The 15,757-nt window shown below is 40.1% G+C and overlaps 1 protein-coding gene and 1 long non-coding RNA gene across 2 annotated transcripts; one reads left to right on the top strand and one right to left on the bottom strand.

The window, feature by feature from the left end:
- Window positions 1-1,874: 1,874 nt before the first annotated feature.
- On the bottom strand, window positions 1,875-2,853 carry LOC134299957 (uncharacterized). The gene is made up of 2 exons (XR_010007212.1): window positions 2,752-2,853; window positions 1,875-2,206 (listed from the first exon to the last, which is right to left on the bottom strand). It is a non-coding gene; the product is annotated as an uncharacterized LOC134299957 (long non-coding RNA).
- A 231-nt stretch (window positions 2,854-3,084) lies between these two features.
- On the top strand, window positions 3,085-15,141 carry c6h18orf21 (chromosome 6 C18orf21 homolog). Its single transcript, XM_003222245.3, has 6 exons — window positions 3,085-3,224; window positions 5,568-5,687; window positions 7,884-7,906; window positions 10,066-10,268; window positions 12,104-12,237; window positions 14,727-15,141. The coding sequence occupies exons 2-6, from the start codon at window positions 5,611-5,613 to the stop codon at window positions 14,878-14,880; spliced, it is 591 nt and encodes a 196-aa protein (XP_003222293.1). The 5' UTR covers window positions 3,085-3,224; window positions 5,568-5,610; the 3' UTR covers window positions 14,881-15,141.
- Window positions 15,142-15,757: the final 616 nt, after the last annotated feature.

Below are 15,757 nucleotides of genomic sequence, written 5' to 3'. Positions count from 1 at the left end.
GTTTTCTGAATGGTGTTCTTTATTTACTGTCCTTATTTTAGAGGGGTTTTTTTTACTACTGGAAGCCTGATTTTCAATAATAGGGAGGAGGAGGCACTGGGGTTGCTCCCTGGAAGAGGCCTATGGCCTCTCCCAGCAGGAAAATAACATGGGGGCATGGCCAAAGAGGAAGCCATGCTCCCGTCATTCTCCCCAAGGGGAGGGCAGCGAAAGAGATCTATATCCATTCATCTATCTATGTTTACACTCAGATGCAATCTTTAAAATTCTGCAGTTTACATCAGGACATGGATGGCTTATCACATGGATAGTAATATGTTCCATGTTCCAGAGTTGCCAAACCACTCCACAAATCAAAGTGAATTTTCCCCAAAGACCTCCAATATTTTTGCTGGTAATGGGGGCTCTGTGTGCCAAGTTTGGTCCAATTCCATCTTTGGTGCTCATTGATTGTAGGTGAACTATACATCCCAATACCTACAACTCCTATAAATCATGGTGAATTCTCCCAAAACCTCTCCAGTATGTTCAGTTGCTGATAAAGTCCTGTTTGCTGTGTGTGATAGGAAAGAACAGGAAAGGGTTGTGGGAGAAGCAGCAGGCGCTGCCATGCAAATTCCACACCAATGGACAGAGTAAGGAACACTGAGATGTCTGTGTGGTGAAGGAAAAACAGAAAACCAATGAAAGCCTTCACTTGGGTGGTGGGCAGTATGGTGTTTGTGGAGGACATTGGCAAGGCTGTTGGACATGTTCCTGGCACTCTCTATAATCTGCAATGTCATTGGAGAAAGGGTCATTGGTGTCTCCTGAATAGTAGGAGCTATAGCTCTTTGTGGAGGCAGGAGCTTGTCTGTGTAAGTGGACATCCTAGCCACATACGCACATACAGATTTTCACCTTTATTATATGTATAGATAGCCGAGCAGACTGGTATATGGCACATGTTCTGTATCTCAAAAACTAGATTTTTGGAATCAGCAAGTCAAATATACCTAGAATGAAGGCTAACATCTAAGGGACCAAAATGTGTGTTGGCCAGTGTAATATGTTTCTTCTTTCTTGCTGTTTTCCTTCTGCATTGTGTCACAAAGGAAACTGAATGTTTTCTATACAGCCAGCATTTTGTCCATGGATTCAACCTTCCAAATCTTGAAAATGGGGTTTTTTTTTATATCCCAAAAGCAAATTTTATTTTGCCAGTGGAATTTGAAGACGGACGAATGGAGGGCAAAAGGGAGAAATGTGCCAAGAGGAAGGCGCGTCAAGCCAACCCTGACAAGGACCGCCTTCCACCTGGAAACCAATGTCCTCACTGTGGAAGAACATGTGGGTCAAAAATAGGGCTCTATAGTAACCTACATATCCATCGCCATGACACTGAACTTGGAAAGCCATCATACTTAGACGAGGGATTGCCTAAATACGTACATGGCTTAATAGAGCCAGACCAAACTTGGCACACATTATCCAACTTTAAATAACTGAGGGGTTTGAACTAAAAGAACCACCTCTTTTGGGCCCAGCCCGAAGGGAAAGAAAAGGAGCAAAGAAGATTGGCTGTGGCTAGGTGAAACATTAGGTGCTACTGAAGTGGCCCTCTGTCATGTGACTGGGAAAGAATGGGAATGAAGGCTTGTTGTGTGTTTTCCGGGCTGTATGGCCATGTTCCAGAAGGAACAATTCAGAAGGAACATGGCCATTCAGCCTGGAAAACACACAATCCTGTGATTCCGGCCATGAAAGCCTTGGACAACACAATGGGAGTGATGCTGATTGGCTGTTGGCAAGAGGGGAAGGGAGGGAGGAAAAGAAAGAAAAGGGGGTAGATATGAGTGGAAGAAAGAAAAAGAAAATAATCCTGTCCCATATGGTACTTTGATCAGTTGTTTATCAAAATAATTCAAGTAAGCAATTACTCCAGAATTTCCCAGATTACACGTTATTCAATCAAAACACCATTTGGACTCTCTAGGACCTGTCTGAGCTTTCCTCCTTCCTTTGAGGCTCCCACGTGGTGTTTTGTTGTTTGAACTTTCTTCCGTTTTTACACCTGAGGCTATTGCCTTCATCTGGCGTTTATTGCTCTGTCTGCGTGAATCTTAAGCTTCCATTTGGTCTTGTGAGGATGTTTGCTTGGTGTTTTATTGAGCCTGCTTCCTGTGTTTCCCATCGGCAGGCCCTTCAATTGGTTTCTTCTACGTGACTAAGAAAAACAAATAATTTATTACAGTAGAGTCTCACTTATCCAAGACTCGCTCATCCAAGGTTCTAGATTATCATTTTTGTAGTCAATGTTTTCAATATATCATATTTTGGTGCTAAATTCGTAAATACAGTAATTACAACATAACATTACTGCGTATTGAACTACCTTTTCTGTCAAATTTGTTGTATAACATGTTTTGGTGCTTAATTTGTAAAATCATAACCTAATTTGATGTTTAATAGGCTTTTCCTTACTCCTTCCTTATTATCCAAGATATTCGCTTATCCAAGGTTCTGCCGGCCCGTTTAGTTTGGATAAGTGAGACTCTACTGTAATACAACTAAATCAGGTCCTCGTTCCTTGTCCCCTTCAAAGGGAAGAGAAAGGAGTAGAAATGAAGGAAGGAGAAAGAAAGAAAAAGAAAGGAGGAAGGTGTGCGAGATAAGCGTGGGAAAGAGAGAAAGACGGAAGGAAAGAAAGTGCGAGAATGTGTATGAGAGAAATAGAGGAAGGAGAGAAAGCGTCACGAAGAAAACGCATACTTGTGCAACTCCGAAATCTTTCAATACGTGGAACCAACTCTCCACTCTCAACGGCTACCCGAACAGGCCCACAATGCTTTGCTCTTTGCCCATAAACGAGAGCGGCTTCGGTGACGTAATCAAGGCGACTTCTTGCTGACGACAAAAGAACGAGACGCCTTTCCCCTTTAACAAGCGAGAAAGGAACGAATTTCAGGAGCTTCCGGGACGCACGCGAGGCTCGGTCACGTGGGCATTTAGGTCACGCGCCAATCTTGATATGGCGAGAGAGCGGGCGCTTGTGACTCCGGCTGGAACAGTGGACAAGTTGCCGTTCCCAGCCGGAAGACTTTGGCAGGAGTGCCTTCCGGTTCTGACGTCACTAATATTGGAGCGGAAAATTGAAGTGTTTCTTCGGGGAGGGAGAAGGCCGTGAGTGCGAACCGGGCTTGAAGAAGCGGCGGGCGCTTCGTTGGATTCCGGGCGGAGAAAAGGTGAGGCGCCAAGGCCACCAGGCAGTGGGACTGGAGCGGACTGAGCGGAAGAAAATGATTCTTTGAGGTTCAGAGAAGGAAATGGCTGAACGAGAGGAGAAAAAAAGGAACGCCTGGCTAATATCAGAGGCGTATTGGGCGGGAGAGAGAGCCGCGCATCCCCTCGGTTTATTCCCCTGCAAAATGCATCAGTTGAGCGATGTGGTTTCCTTTGGGATTCCTCCCCCCCCCCAAATTTTTTAATTAATGTTTTTTTAAAACCCCACAAATAAAAACAACATAAAAACAATCATACAGTTGGAAGCAACCACTTGGGCCATCTAGTCCAACCCCGTGCCATGTAGGAAAAGCACGCCCAAAGCAACCCCAACAGATGGCCATTCAGCCTCCTTAGACGTACTTTAACCACAGTTCCACAACTACACAACATTCCTCAACTTTTAATGACTTGTAACTCTAAGCTGCAGAATTATAATAGTAATAATCATAATAATAATGGCAACAATAATAATTTTGTTACCCACCTGGACTAATAGGTAAAGGTTTTACCCTGACGTTAAGTCCAGTCGTGTCCGACTCTGGGGGTTGGTGCTCATCTCAATTTCTAAGCCGAAGAGCCGGCGTTGTCCGTAGACACCTCCAAGGTCATGTGGCCGGCATGACTGCATGGAGTGCCGTTACCTTCCCGCCGGAGCGGTACCTATTGGTCTACTCACATTGGCATGTTTTCAAACTGCTAGGTTGGCAGGAGCTGGGGCTAACAGCGGGCACTCACTCCGTTCCCGGGATTTGAACCTGGGAGCTTTCGGTCTGCACCTGGACTCATGGCTTGAGGCAATTACAACACAGTCATAATATATGAGCATAAAATACATGCAATAGAATATGTGTATCAAAGCACAGGTTACAAAGATCAACAAGCAGTAGTAATAGAATGCAAATCCAAAACTCATGGTTCAGAGTTGACTGGAAGAGAAAGGTCTTCAGTTGTGTCTCAACTTGGGGTTCCCAGATGTTTTTGGCCCACAACTACCAGAAATCACAGCCAGTTTGCCAGCTGTTAGGATTTCTGGGAGGTAAAGGCCAAAAACATTGGGACCCCAGGCAGAGAACCACTGTTTTAGATGTTGAAGCTCTTCTGGCAGGTCACTCCACAGTCTTTGGGGCGTCTGACGAAAACCTCCTCTAGGTGATGGTTGCTGGTCGAGTTCTTTCTGGCTGGTTGGAGTAAGTGTCCCTTAGAGGACTTGAGTGTCTAAAGGGGCAGATTGTACGGGAGAAGGCAATCCTGAAGGTAACTTGGACCCAAACCATGTGTGTGCGTGTGAACAAGTAGTCCCTGAGTTTTAAGCATCCAACTTGCAAATGACTTGCAGTTAAGAATGGGGGTGCGACAACACGAAATGAGAGAAATTTACTCCTAAAAAGGGAAAATCACTCCTGGAAGAGTTATCATGGGGAAAAGGTGTCACCACTAAAGCTTCAGCACCAATCCTTGTTTCTACGCCAAGCCACATTTTTCAAAATCCAATTATCACAGAGACAGAAAGTTTGGTGAAATCTGAACAGAGGCATAGACAGCCAAACAAACCCCACAGGGGTGTTAACCCTTCCCTATGCTGTCCAAAGCATGTGTGTGTATCTATCTATTTATTTCTGGCTGGAGTTACACTTAAAAATGTACCTGTTCCAACTTACATACAAATTCAACTTAAGATCAAACCTACAGAACCTATCCTGTTCATATCTTGACTACCTTTACACACACACACACATTTCTCTGTTTTTTCTTCCACTTTATATTGAGATAAATAAATATCTCAGCAGTTTATACCTTCACACCTGTAAATAAAGTCTTCCCCTTTTCCTCAAATATATGGTGATAAAAAGGTCTCAATTTTTCTATGTCCAGTAACTTATCCTTAAACAACACTGTTAATTTGTCCACTTCATTAGTTCCCACATCTTTACTGTTCAATCTTCTATCACTGGTGTAAAATGTCCAAAATATTTTGGAGACAAATCCAAGAAATTTTTAAATAAGAATCAGTTTCAAGCCAGAACGTATGCTACTATGACTGATGGACGATGAAATTAAAAAATGAACATCAGAGAATACTCCTATACATGTGCAAGAATCCTATATGTTCAACAGTGAAGAAAGACAGATGTGGTTTTGTTTGTTGTCCCCTTTTAGGTAGAAGTCATTGGCTTTTGGTAGAAGTGATTTTCTGAAGATTTCCATGGGCTGTCAGGGCTTAATGTGAGTTATAAATGAGGAATGGCAGTGTTACCTTCCATAAATGGCATTAATAAGACATCTCTGTTTTGCTTTATTTTCAGTATTAGGCTGAAGAGGAAGAGATTTCCCTCTCCCGTCCAAGAAATGGGGAGACATCATTTTTTGGAACTTGCAGCACAGCAACTGGCCCAGACCTGCCCAGGCCAAGCACGCTTTTTGCGGTACGTCTTGAATATCTGTTGTCTATTTTAGCTATTCTGTCTATACATATTGGAATGCTCATATTGCTCACTCCGTTATTGTGTTCTTATTGCCCTACTTGGAATTGCTTCCCTCAACATTTGCAGACTACTTAATCCTTTGCTATTTTAAAAAAACTTATTTTTATTTTGGTTTTCCAAAACTTTTGGAATTTTACTTTTACCTTGTTTTGCATTTTTTTTTCCATTTTGATTGTATTGGTTTGCTTTGTGTTATATTTGTTAGCTTGTTTTTGCATTTATCTGAATGATTTTTTTTTGCCAATGTCTTGTATATCTTGATGTTTTATTATTCCTCCCTCTTTCTGTGTATGTCTTTCACAAAGTCCCATTGGTTTGGCGTGTTTTACTGTAAAGGGCCATGAACATTTGATGGTGTTTTATTAACAAATAATAAGAACAAAAGGATTAGCAAACTAAATATTCACAAAACAACATACTGAAGGATGTTTTACCGCGTTGTGCATGGATGTTATCCCCACGCTGAAAACATAACATTGTTTGTAGGATTGTGATATAAGTACAACGCTAAGCTGGATCTCCATCAGCAATATCAATACCATTGAAGTTCTGCAAAATTTGTATTTGCTGCTTACTTAAATTAACAGTTAATAATTAAAACAATTTTACTAAATTTTGAAGCAACATGGATGTGTCCCTTTAGGTAGAGTGAGTCTACCCTTGTTGTTTTAAGTCTCAAAATGTTATTGCTCTAAAAATAACACCTTTTGAGCTGCACACACGTGTTAATCTGTTCTATAAGTGTACAAAATGCCATCTGATGCATTGTTAACAGGGACATGTGAGAACAGGAGGAAACCAAAACATTTATTATTAATTACAGTATTTGGAAAATCACATTATATATAAGTATGTAAAATTACATTTGCATGCACCCTAGGCTTACTAAGAAAGGGAAATTCTTACTGGTTTGTTCTAAGTAGTAGTTCAAAGGCTAACCTTTGAACTGCAGTTTCCATAGGAAACCTGTGTTTGGGCAGAGCATGTCATTTATGAGTGATGTCAATACAGCAAGATTTAGATGCTTTATAAGAAAATACAGACTAGGACCAGCAGGGGCATTTTTCTTGGTCCAGGCATTCCACCATCTTCTCTGGATTGGGCTTTAAGGATAAATGCAAGGAGTGTGTACATAGAGGGTTAGTCATTGCTTGTTGTGTCCTTCCAAGTTGACTCCAAAATATGGCAACCCCATTTAGGATTTTCTTGGCAAGATTTATTCAGATACTTGCCATTTTCTTCCTCTAAGGCTGAAAGTGATGTGCCCAAGATTAAACATTAGAATCTAATGACTGAGTGGCTATTTGAACAGTGTTTCTTGAAGACCTAGTTCAACACTTGAACCACAGCACTCCATTGGCGTAAGCACTTCTTGCCATACATGTCAGACCATAAGTGCATCTCTTTGCCTTTAGCAGTAGAAAGTCCTTCTCTCAGTGAGCATGAACACAGCAGAGCATGTCTATAGAAGCATTAACATTTCTTGTTTCTGGAGCTTGAGCCAAAATAAGATAGCTGTAACTCTGTTCTTAATGTGGCATGTATTTTGGTATTTGAATCTGTGATAGTCCTTTTTACACATTTTTATATACCACTGAAATATGGAGTGATATGGTGTATCCCAGGCCCCATTATGTATGTATAATTATATGGTCAGTGTAGACTTATATCATGGAGTTCAGTGGTTAAACTACATGATACGAGTCTACACTGACCAGATGATGCAGTTTCAAATTACATTATATCGCAGCATTGATGGCACCCCAGTGAAGTACAGAGTGATATGAGTGTTGGACTAGAATCCTGGATTTGAATCCATCATTGGCACCTTGTGTTCTTTCAGTGGCACACCTTCTCTAAAATTGGTGCCAAGAAAACCCTGTTTGCTAGTGGCCACCTATCAGTCAACTTGAAGAGATATAACAGCAACAAAAATCTGGATATCTTGTCCATCTTGGCTAAGCGAAAAGATTATGTTCGGTGCAAATCAGAACTTTACATGCAATAATGTACTCTGATTGCATTACTATATTGTATAAGTAGTAAGTAATTTGACCTGTGAATGAGCTTACTGAAATTGGCAGTTACATATAAACAGTATCACTCAGGTTCTTTTTATCCCTTCCTTCCCCACAGATGGACACTGAGCAACATAGAAGGTAAGTGTCTTGAGACAACACAGAGAACAGCAGCACCTCAATGGGGGTGGGAGGGAGAATCCCCAAATGTTTTCTTGAAATCAAAGCATCACTCTACTAACATCCACAGCATTCCCTTATCTGCAAAATATACAACTTTATTCAGAAAAAAGTAATCATTTTTCTCCCATCTCACTGCAGCTCACCTGTTTTTCAAGTAGTCTAAGAGGATAGAGTGTTTTGGATTCAATTCATCTAGATCTGAAGACTTGAATTGTGTGTAGTAGCTATGTGTTCTTATTCTATTTCCTTACCTGTTATGGGTACAGTCTCCTCTCTGCATCATTTATTCTACTTTCAGTATATTGAGCAGTATTTTCATTTTGGGGAAGACAGAGAAAGTAGGAGCAGTTCTGTTAGCATTTCAACATTTTTTGTGTACCGTTTCTCTTTAACAGATAAACTATTTTTTTCATCTTGCTTCAAAAACACTCCCTCTTTTATTAAGTTATACATGCTTGAGATTCTGAGTTTTGACCCTGCTAACCCTGGAATAAATGATTATCTTGAAAGAAATAATGCACATTTTCATAATTTGCTCAAGAGCGAGATATTTTCAGTGAGATTGTATTGATTGCTATTAAGGGTGAGTTATTTTAGTGGAATTGGGGTGTGATATCATACTTCTCGCATAATATTCACACTTTTTATCACTTTTTAAATTGAAAAAAGGGGTGTTGCTATTACACTATAAAAATCTGCCTTTGATTCTCCAGTTTCTGGGTTTTTAAAAAATAAATAAATAAACTGCCTTACCTCTGAAAGGGGGGGGGAGGGATGATCTATAATAATAATAATAATAATAATAATAATAATAATAATAATAATAATAATAATAATCTTTATTTATACCCCGCCACCATCTCCCCAACGGGGACTCGGGGCCGCTTACATGGGGCCATGCCCAGGACAATACAATATAGCAAAATATAAAAACAACATATCATAATACAATTAAACAATACAATAAATAATCATGTACAGTGCAACACAAAATCAAAAAAGCAATATAACAGGGCGGGCCGCATGAGACACTCAGTTAAAACTTGGGGTGAGAAAAATATAAGAATAAAACCACGGGGAACAAGGACATAAGATAGAAAAACAGTATAGAGGATAGATGTTGGGGGGAGTAACAAAAGACGTGTGTAACAGTTACTCTCCGAAAGCACACCGGAAGAGCCATGTTTTTAAATCTTTCCTGAAGGCTAAAAGAGTGGGGGCTTGCCTGATTTCGATGGGCAGTGAGTTCCACATCTAGGCTCAAACAAATAGCTCTGTTTCTGTTTGTTTGTTTATTAAACTACCTTGCCTCACAGAAAGGGGAAGGGAAGGTTCCCTGTCCCTTCCTTCTTTCTCAGAAGGCAAGGCAGTTTATAAAATCTGAAATGGAGCTTTTTGGAGAAAGGAAGAAGTGAAGAGCAGAGCCCCACAGACTTCCATTTCATAGTTTTAAAACTGCCTTGCCTTTGGAGAAGGAAGGAGAAATCAGCTTGAAACAACTCTGTGACAATTATGTGAAAAACACAAAAATACCAATTTTGAAACCACAAAAATGAGGGTGCGACTATTATGTGATGGTAACTATTATGCGATTAAATACTCTATTTTCACTTCTGTAGGCCATTTACTCTAAAAGTTCTGCAAACTCTGTAAAGCTGGAACTTTGATAATAATGCTATGTATTGCAACATATTACATCTACAGTACCAACAAACTATTCAGGCATTCTCTGTCATTGTGGGCCAGAGCTTCCAAGAAATTCTCACTTATTGTAAGTGAACCATCACACTGGTGTATGGCACATGCATTTGTAAGAGTTGCATTTACATCTTTTATTTAGCATGATGTCCAAGCATGACAAGTCCTTGCATTCTGGCCTCTTTCTCCCAAACAATTCACGGAAACAAAGACCAAAGGACAGAAGATCCACTTCATGCCCTGCTTGGACGTAACACTAAATAAAAGACAAAAGACCTATTGTTTTGTTTGCCTCTGCTGTTAGAAAAAGTAATAAGCCAGCTCACATAATAAACTGGAATTCTATAAAGAGATCTGGTTTAGCATGCCATATGAACCGGTTTATTGTCAAAAAACCTGACTATTATTTTACTCCATAGGCAAGAAACAGGAGAATGCTGGCCGGGTCTGCGTGTTCTGTTACCAGTTGCTTCTTCCTGGTAATTACAGGGTCCGTCTAATGCCCAAAATAAAAATAACTCCCCGGATAGAGAAATTACTTTACCGGGAAAGGAAGAACTACAGACTCAATTTAAAACAAACAAAGATTTTGAAGAAGTACAAAGAATCAACAAATGTTCTGGTAAGGCAATCCTTTAAACAATTGCCATGTTTGTTCAGCGTTTTCCCATAAGACAAGAACAAAGGGATATGTTCTCAAATTATCCTTAATTCGTTTAATTATTCCTCTTCCCTAATAAGAACACTGACAAAACTTAAATGGTTTCTTCCTTAATTGAAGTTCTTAAGGGGGGAAATGGAGAGTCCAAAAAGAAAAAGTAGCCCATACTTCTCATACCTTCCGCAGGGACCTGAAAACCTGGTGGTTTCAGCAGGCCTTTGAAAGTGATTAATTCCACACTCTGGCCTTGCAATTTACCCACTTTCCTGCCCCTTCGATACTTTATTGCACTAGCCTAGCTGTCCTATAGCTACTCAGTAGGCCTTGAAATAGAGTAACCCTTGCCATCAGTTGCACTTCATTTTACCCTCTGGCTTTATGTTACTTTGCTGCATTAACCCTAGTCCAGTCCCCACAGTTGTCCTGGCCCATTCTAGAATTGTGCATTGGTAGTCGAACATCACCCAATGGAGTAGTCCTGAAACTGGTTTTATTTTAAATGGGTATATTTGTTTTAAACGTAATTATGTTTATGTTTTTATTACAGTGGTGGTGTATGTTTTCTGTGTCAGTATTGATTGCTTACCTATGCTTATTGCTTACCTATGTTGGAAACTGCCCTGAGTCCCTTCTGGGGAGATAGAGTGGTATATAAATAAAGGCTTTAGGGAATGGATTGTTAAATGGGAAACAGCTACTTAGAAAACATAATTTTGTTTACATAGAATGAATAAACAGCATTTGGTGATTTTGGAGTGGTGTACAATAGGCTAAACCAACAAATGCAAAAGGATTAAAATATCTGTTTGGACATACTTGTTTGAAGAGAAGTATTCAATAAAACCCAAAAACAAAGTGCAGATGTATGCCTAATCGTAATTTGAAGGGCCTTTTCTGAGCTGGGGATGGATATACTAAATGGCTAATCCCAAGTGGATCTTGGACCTCTGTGAAACCATCAATCATGCCTCCTCAAAAAATCTCAGTGTTTGGGCAGGATGATAAGCAAAAAGATTTGACTTTAGTCCCTAGTTGTTTATGGTGTTGTAGAAAAATAATCTCTTCAGATGCAGCATATACTTGTTACCGGTTTTGTTATCTCTGAGGATTCCTCTACCTATAGGCTTAGACTGAGTTTAACATATAGAGTAACTTCTTCTTTTATTCAGAGAAGAGCCACCATGATGCAATGGTTAGGACCCAGACTTGGGGGAAAACACAGTGAATAGTGAAACTTACTGGGTCTGTGAATTGGTTTTTAAAAATTCGATTCATTTTATAAGGTAGTTATGAAGGGCGGAGTAGAACCATATATGAACGAAAGCTAGGGCACAAATGTAAACATTAAATATTGCTGTTTTGACTGTTTTTTGTGATTTGCGTTGTAGTGTATATTGTATATTATTATTTACTGTATCGTTTATTGCTCTATATTATGTTGTATTCATACTTGTTATATTGTTTTGCTCTGGGCATGGCCCCATGTAAGCCGCCCCGAGTCCCCGCTGGGGAGATGGTGGCGGGGTATAAATAAAGTTTATTATTATTATTATTATTATTATTATTATTATTATTATTATTATTATATCTAACTACTGTTATGTAGAGAAAGTATTCAGTAGTTGAACATCTCAGTATACTGCACGGTTGCTCTGTAGTAGTCTCAGTAAGGTTAGCAGAATATTCTAGTGATTCAAAGTAGTTTTATTTTTTGAGAACTTCACATTCTTTTTCATTTTCTTTTTCATCAGAGCACAACAAGCTTGACATTTGTTTATTTTTCCTTTTTTCTATAGTTAATAACCTGCAATGTGTGTGGAAAAACAGCAAGACATAAAGGAAGCAGTAGGAGGACGTCATGGAACAAAACTACCCCTGCCAGCCGCAGTCAGCCTGGATCGAAAAGAGAGACTCCATTCTCAAGTCCTAGGTATTTGTTTCCCTTTTCAATTGATGAATATTAGGGCCCAGGACAAGAATTCAGCTATGCACAGTGCCCCATTATGGAGAAGACTATCTATGGCAACTTTTTGTTATGGTTTGTATTTTGGCTGCTATCATCCTGACTTCCTTGGTAAAATATGCATTTTGTTCTGAGAAAGTGAGAAAGAGTGAACAAGAAGAAGGAGGAGGCCCCTTGATTTTCCCTATCATGTTCAAGTGTGTGTGATGTGGGTTGCATATCTAGAACAACATGTTGTGCGGTGTCCAAGAAAAGCTCGAGTTCTTGAATGTCTTTAAGGGTCTTAATTCTGTCTTTGAGTAGTCGAATCCTCTGTTTCATGAGAGTCATCTGTTTGCATTTGGTGCAGATGTAGTTGAGTAGTTGTTGTGTGAAGAAGCTGAACATGCCATAGCTTGTGCATGTGATGGGAAGGTTTTGCTTTTGTTCCATCTTGTGAGTGAGGCTACCAAGCAGGATTCTTATAGCGTTAGTTAATGTGCATGCATGCTATGTGGTGACTGCTAACCACCTCCCCTTATGTGTGTTTGCTTTGTATTGTTTTGTTTTCTGTATGTATGGTAAAGGTGCGTGTTAGTGAAGATGTGGTTTCAGGAGTCAAGCAAACACTACAGTAGTCAAGCACTCAGTTTTCTAGTACAATCTAAGCCAAGGCTTACTTGAAACAAGAGAGCAAAGGTGGCTTCTTGCTTTCTCAACTTCTGTGGGACCCCAACTGCCACTTGAGTTCAGCCACTGGGTTAAATGCTCTCCCGCCTGCGCCGGACAGTGGCGCAGGCTGGAGAGCAAACCAGCTGCAGTTAACTGCAATGAATCACTCTGACCAGGAGGTCATGAGTTCGAGCCCCGCTCGGAGCCTATGTTTGTTTGTCTTTGTTCTATGTTAAAAAGGCATTGAATGTTTGCCTATATGTGTAATGTGATCCACCCTGAGTCCCCTTCAGGGTGAGAAGGGCGGAATATAAATGCTGTAAATAAATAAATAAATTAGCCTGAAGCAAGAGAGCAAATGTGGCTCAACTCCTGTGGGAACCCAAATCATTGATAAAGATGATGAATTGCACTGGGCACAGGACAGAAACCTATTGTACCCCAGTAGTCACTTCTCTAATGGTGGATTCACACAGATTCTTAAGTTCCAAGTTGCTACCTCTTATTACTCCAGCTGGCATCTTTATATTACTCTGTTGCCAAAGAACAAGGCCCAGATTTGAGGCATCCTAATCCACTGCTTGTTAAACCATGTGTCCTGACCCCAAATGGGATTCTCTCAGCTCGGTATTGGGGTCACAAAAATTGGCAACAGTAAAAGTTTCTGAATGTCACCTAGTGGTTGCTTTAGATATTTACACAGATCTGTTATGCAGTGTTTATAGTGGATGCTTCAGCTGTACTTCACAAAAGGGAAAATCAACTTGTTTAGCAAGCCTTCCAAATGCTGATTTATTATCAGTAAATGTTTGATTTGTATACCTATTTATATGCCTACATATCTGGGGTCACATAAAAATTTCTCAAGCAGAAAGGGATTCAATTTGGGAAAGTTTAAAAACCTTGCTTCGAGATGGAAGGAGAAATTGGTAATGAATAAAAACTCTTCCTATTCTTCAACTGAGGCACACTGTTGATTTTAGTGTTAGTGTCTAAGGCCCCTTCTACACTGCCCGATATCCCAGGATCGGATTCCAGATTATCTGATTTAAACTGGATTATATGAGTCTTTACTGCCAGATATTCTGGGACAAGAAGATAATCTGGGATCAGATACTGGGATACAGAGGCAGTATGGAAGGGGCCTAAACCTACACGACGGCTTTTGCTTGCATAAGATTAAGTTGACCAGGCATTGGGCTCTCAGGCAGGATGAACTGCAGCCTAATAGTACCTTCTAGTCATCCATTGACCTCATCATTACAATAGAACCCCTTGGAGTTGTTGCAGTACCTTCCCACTACCACATGGATATGAATAGGCCCGGGCTGTGGCGCAGGCGGGAGAGCAAGCCAGCTGCGATTAACTGCAATGAATCACTCTGACCAGGAGGTCATGAGTTCGAAGCCGCTCGGAGCCTATGTTTGTTTGTCTTTGTTCTATGTTAAAAGGCATTGAATGTTTGCCTATATGTGTAATGTGATCCGCCCTGAGTCCCCTTTGGGGTGAGAAGGGCGAAATATAAATGCTGTAAATAAATAAATAAATAAATTCTGACATTTCTTCCTTGCCCCCAGCATGGTGGGGGTACTGTAAATGTACACTAGGATTTAAGAAAAAATGCAGTGATCTTTTTAAAGTAAACTGAAGAGCACTAATACATAAAACAATATAGTGTAAATGTTTAGAAATATTTTTCACTAGTAAAATATATTTGTATTGTTCTTACACATAATGAGAAATATAAATATTGCTTCACTGGTCTGTAGTAAAAGTTTTTTTAAATGATTTTTATTCCCTTTCAGAATTTCTACATCTGGACAATCAACTCCTGGCTCCTCCTCCAGAACGCCCAAAAATGCCAAAGCCCACTTCACACAATTGAAAAGACTGCTTTGCCTTGAAGAAGAGAAACAAACTAATAAGAAGGGCCTGAAAAGCTTCTTGTTGTCACTTTAGAATTTTAACATTATTATGTTATATTTGTAGCTGATTAAAGGAGTCTATCATTAGTCTGTTAATAAAAATATCTTCTTAGGAAGAGAACACCAGTGGGTAAATACACATAATGTGCCTCTCTAAAGGAGCAGTTGTTGACGTTTTCTATTCCTTCCCAAGCATTGCTAAATGTATGCAGCAGCACTGCTTGTTGTATATTGTCTGTACAAGTGCTCATATATTCTATTTAATTTTTTTTAAATAAGAATTTTCAACACTGCAGTTTGATTTTCTGTTGTCTTTGACCATTTCCCTTCTCTGAATGAATTCAATAATTGCATATCTGTTCTCAAATAGGCCAGCCCACAAAGGGCTGCCAATGTTGCTGCCCGCCAGAACTCTCCTACCTTCACCCTCCCTTGTGTGTGTAAGGAAGAAAAAAAAGAGAAAGGGGGGCAAAGAAGAAGGAGGAAGGTGAGAGAAAGAAAAAGATAAGAGGGGGTGGGGGGGTGGGGAGGGAGAAACAAAAGTAGGGAAGAAGGAAAGAAGGAGGAGGGGGGATAGGAAAAAGGGAAGGAGGGAGGAGTAAAAGGGAAAACAAGGCAGGATGGAGGAAGACCAGAAAGAAAGTAAGAAATACAAAAAAGGAAGGAGGGAGAAAGAGAAAGAAAAGGGAAGGAGGGAGAGGAAGAGAGAAAGAAGAGGTAGAAAAAAGGAAGGGAGGGAGGGAGAGAGATATGAAGAAAGAAAAGGTTTGGTAGGTAGGTTGGAAAAAAGGGAGAGAAAAGAAAGGTAGGAAGGAAATGGATGAAAAATATGGAGAAAAAAAGGTAGGAAAAACAAAGAATTCAGAAAGTGTGATGTAGTGATTTGCACCTTGAAGTATGGCTCTGAACCC

This window comes from Anolis carolinensis, chromosome 6 (genome assembly GCF_035594765.1).
Source record: "Anolis carolinensis isolate JA03-04 chromosome 6, rAnoCar3.1.pri, whole genome shotgun sequence".
NCBI lineage: Eukaryota > Metazoa > Chordata > Lepidosauria > Squamata > Dactyloidae > Anolis > Anolis carolinensis.
The sequence above is the reverse complement of the archived record's forward strand: the minus strand, read 5'-3'. Positions and strand labels throughout refer to the sequence as shown.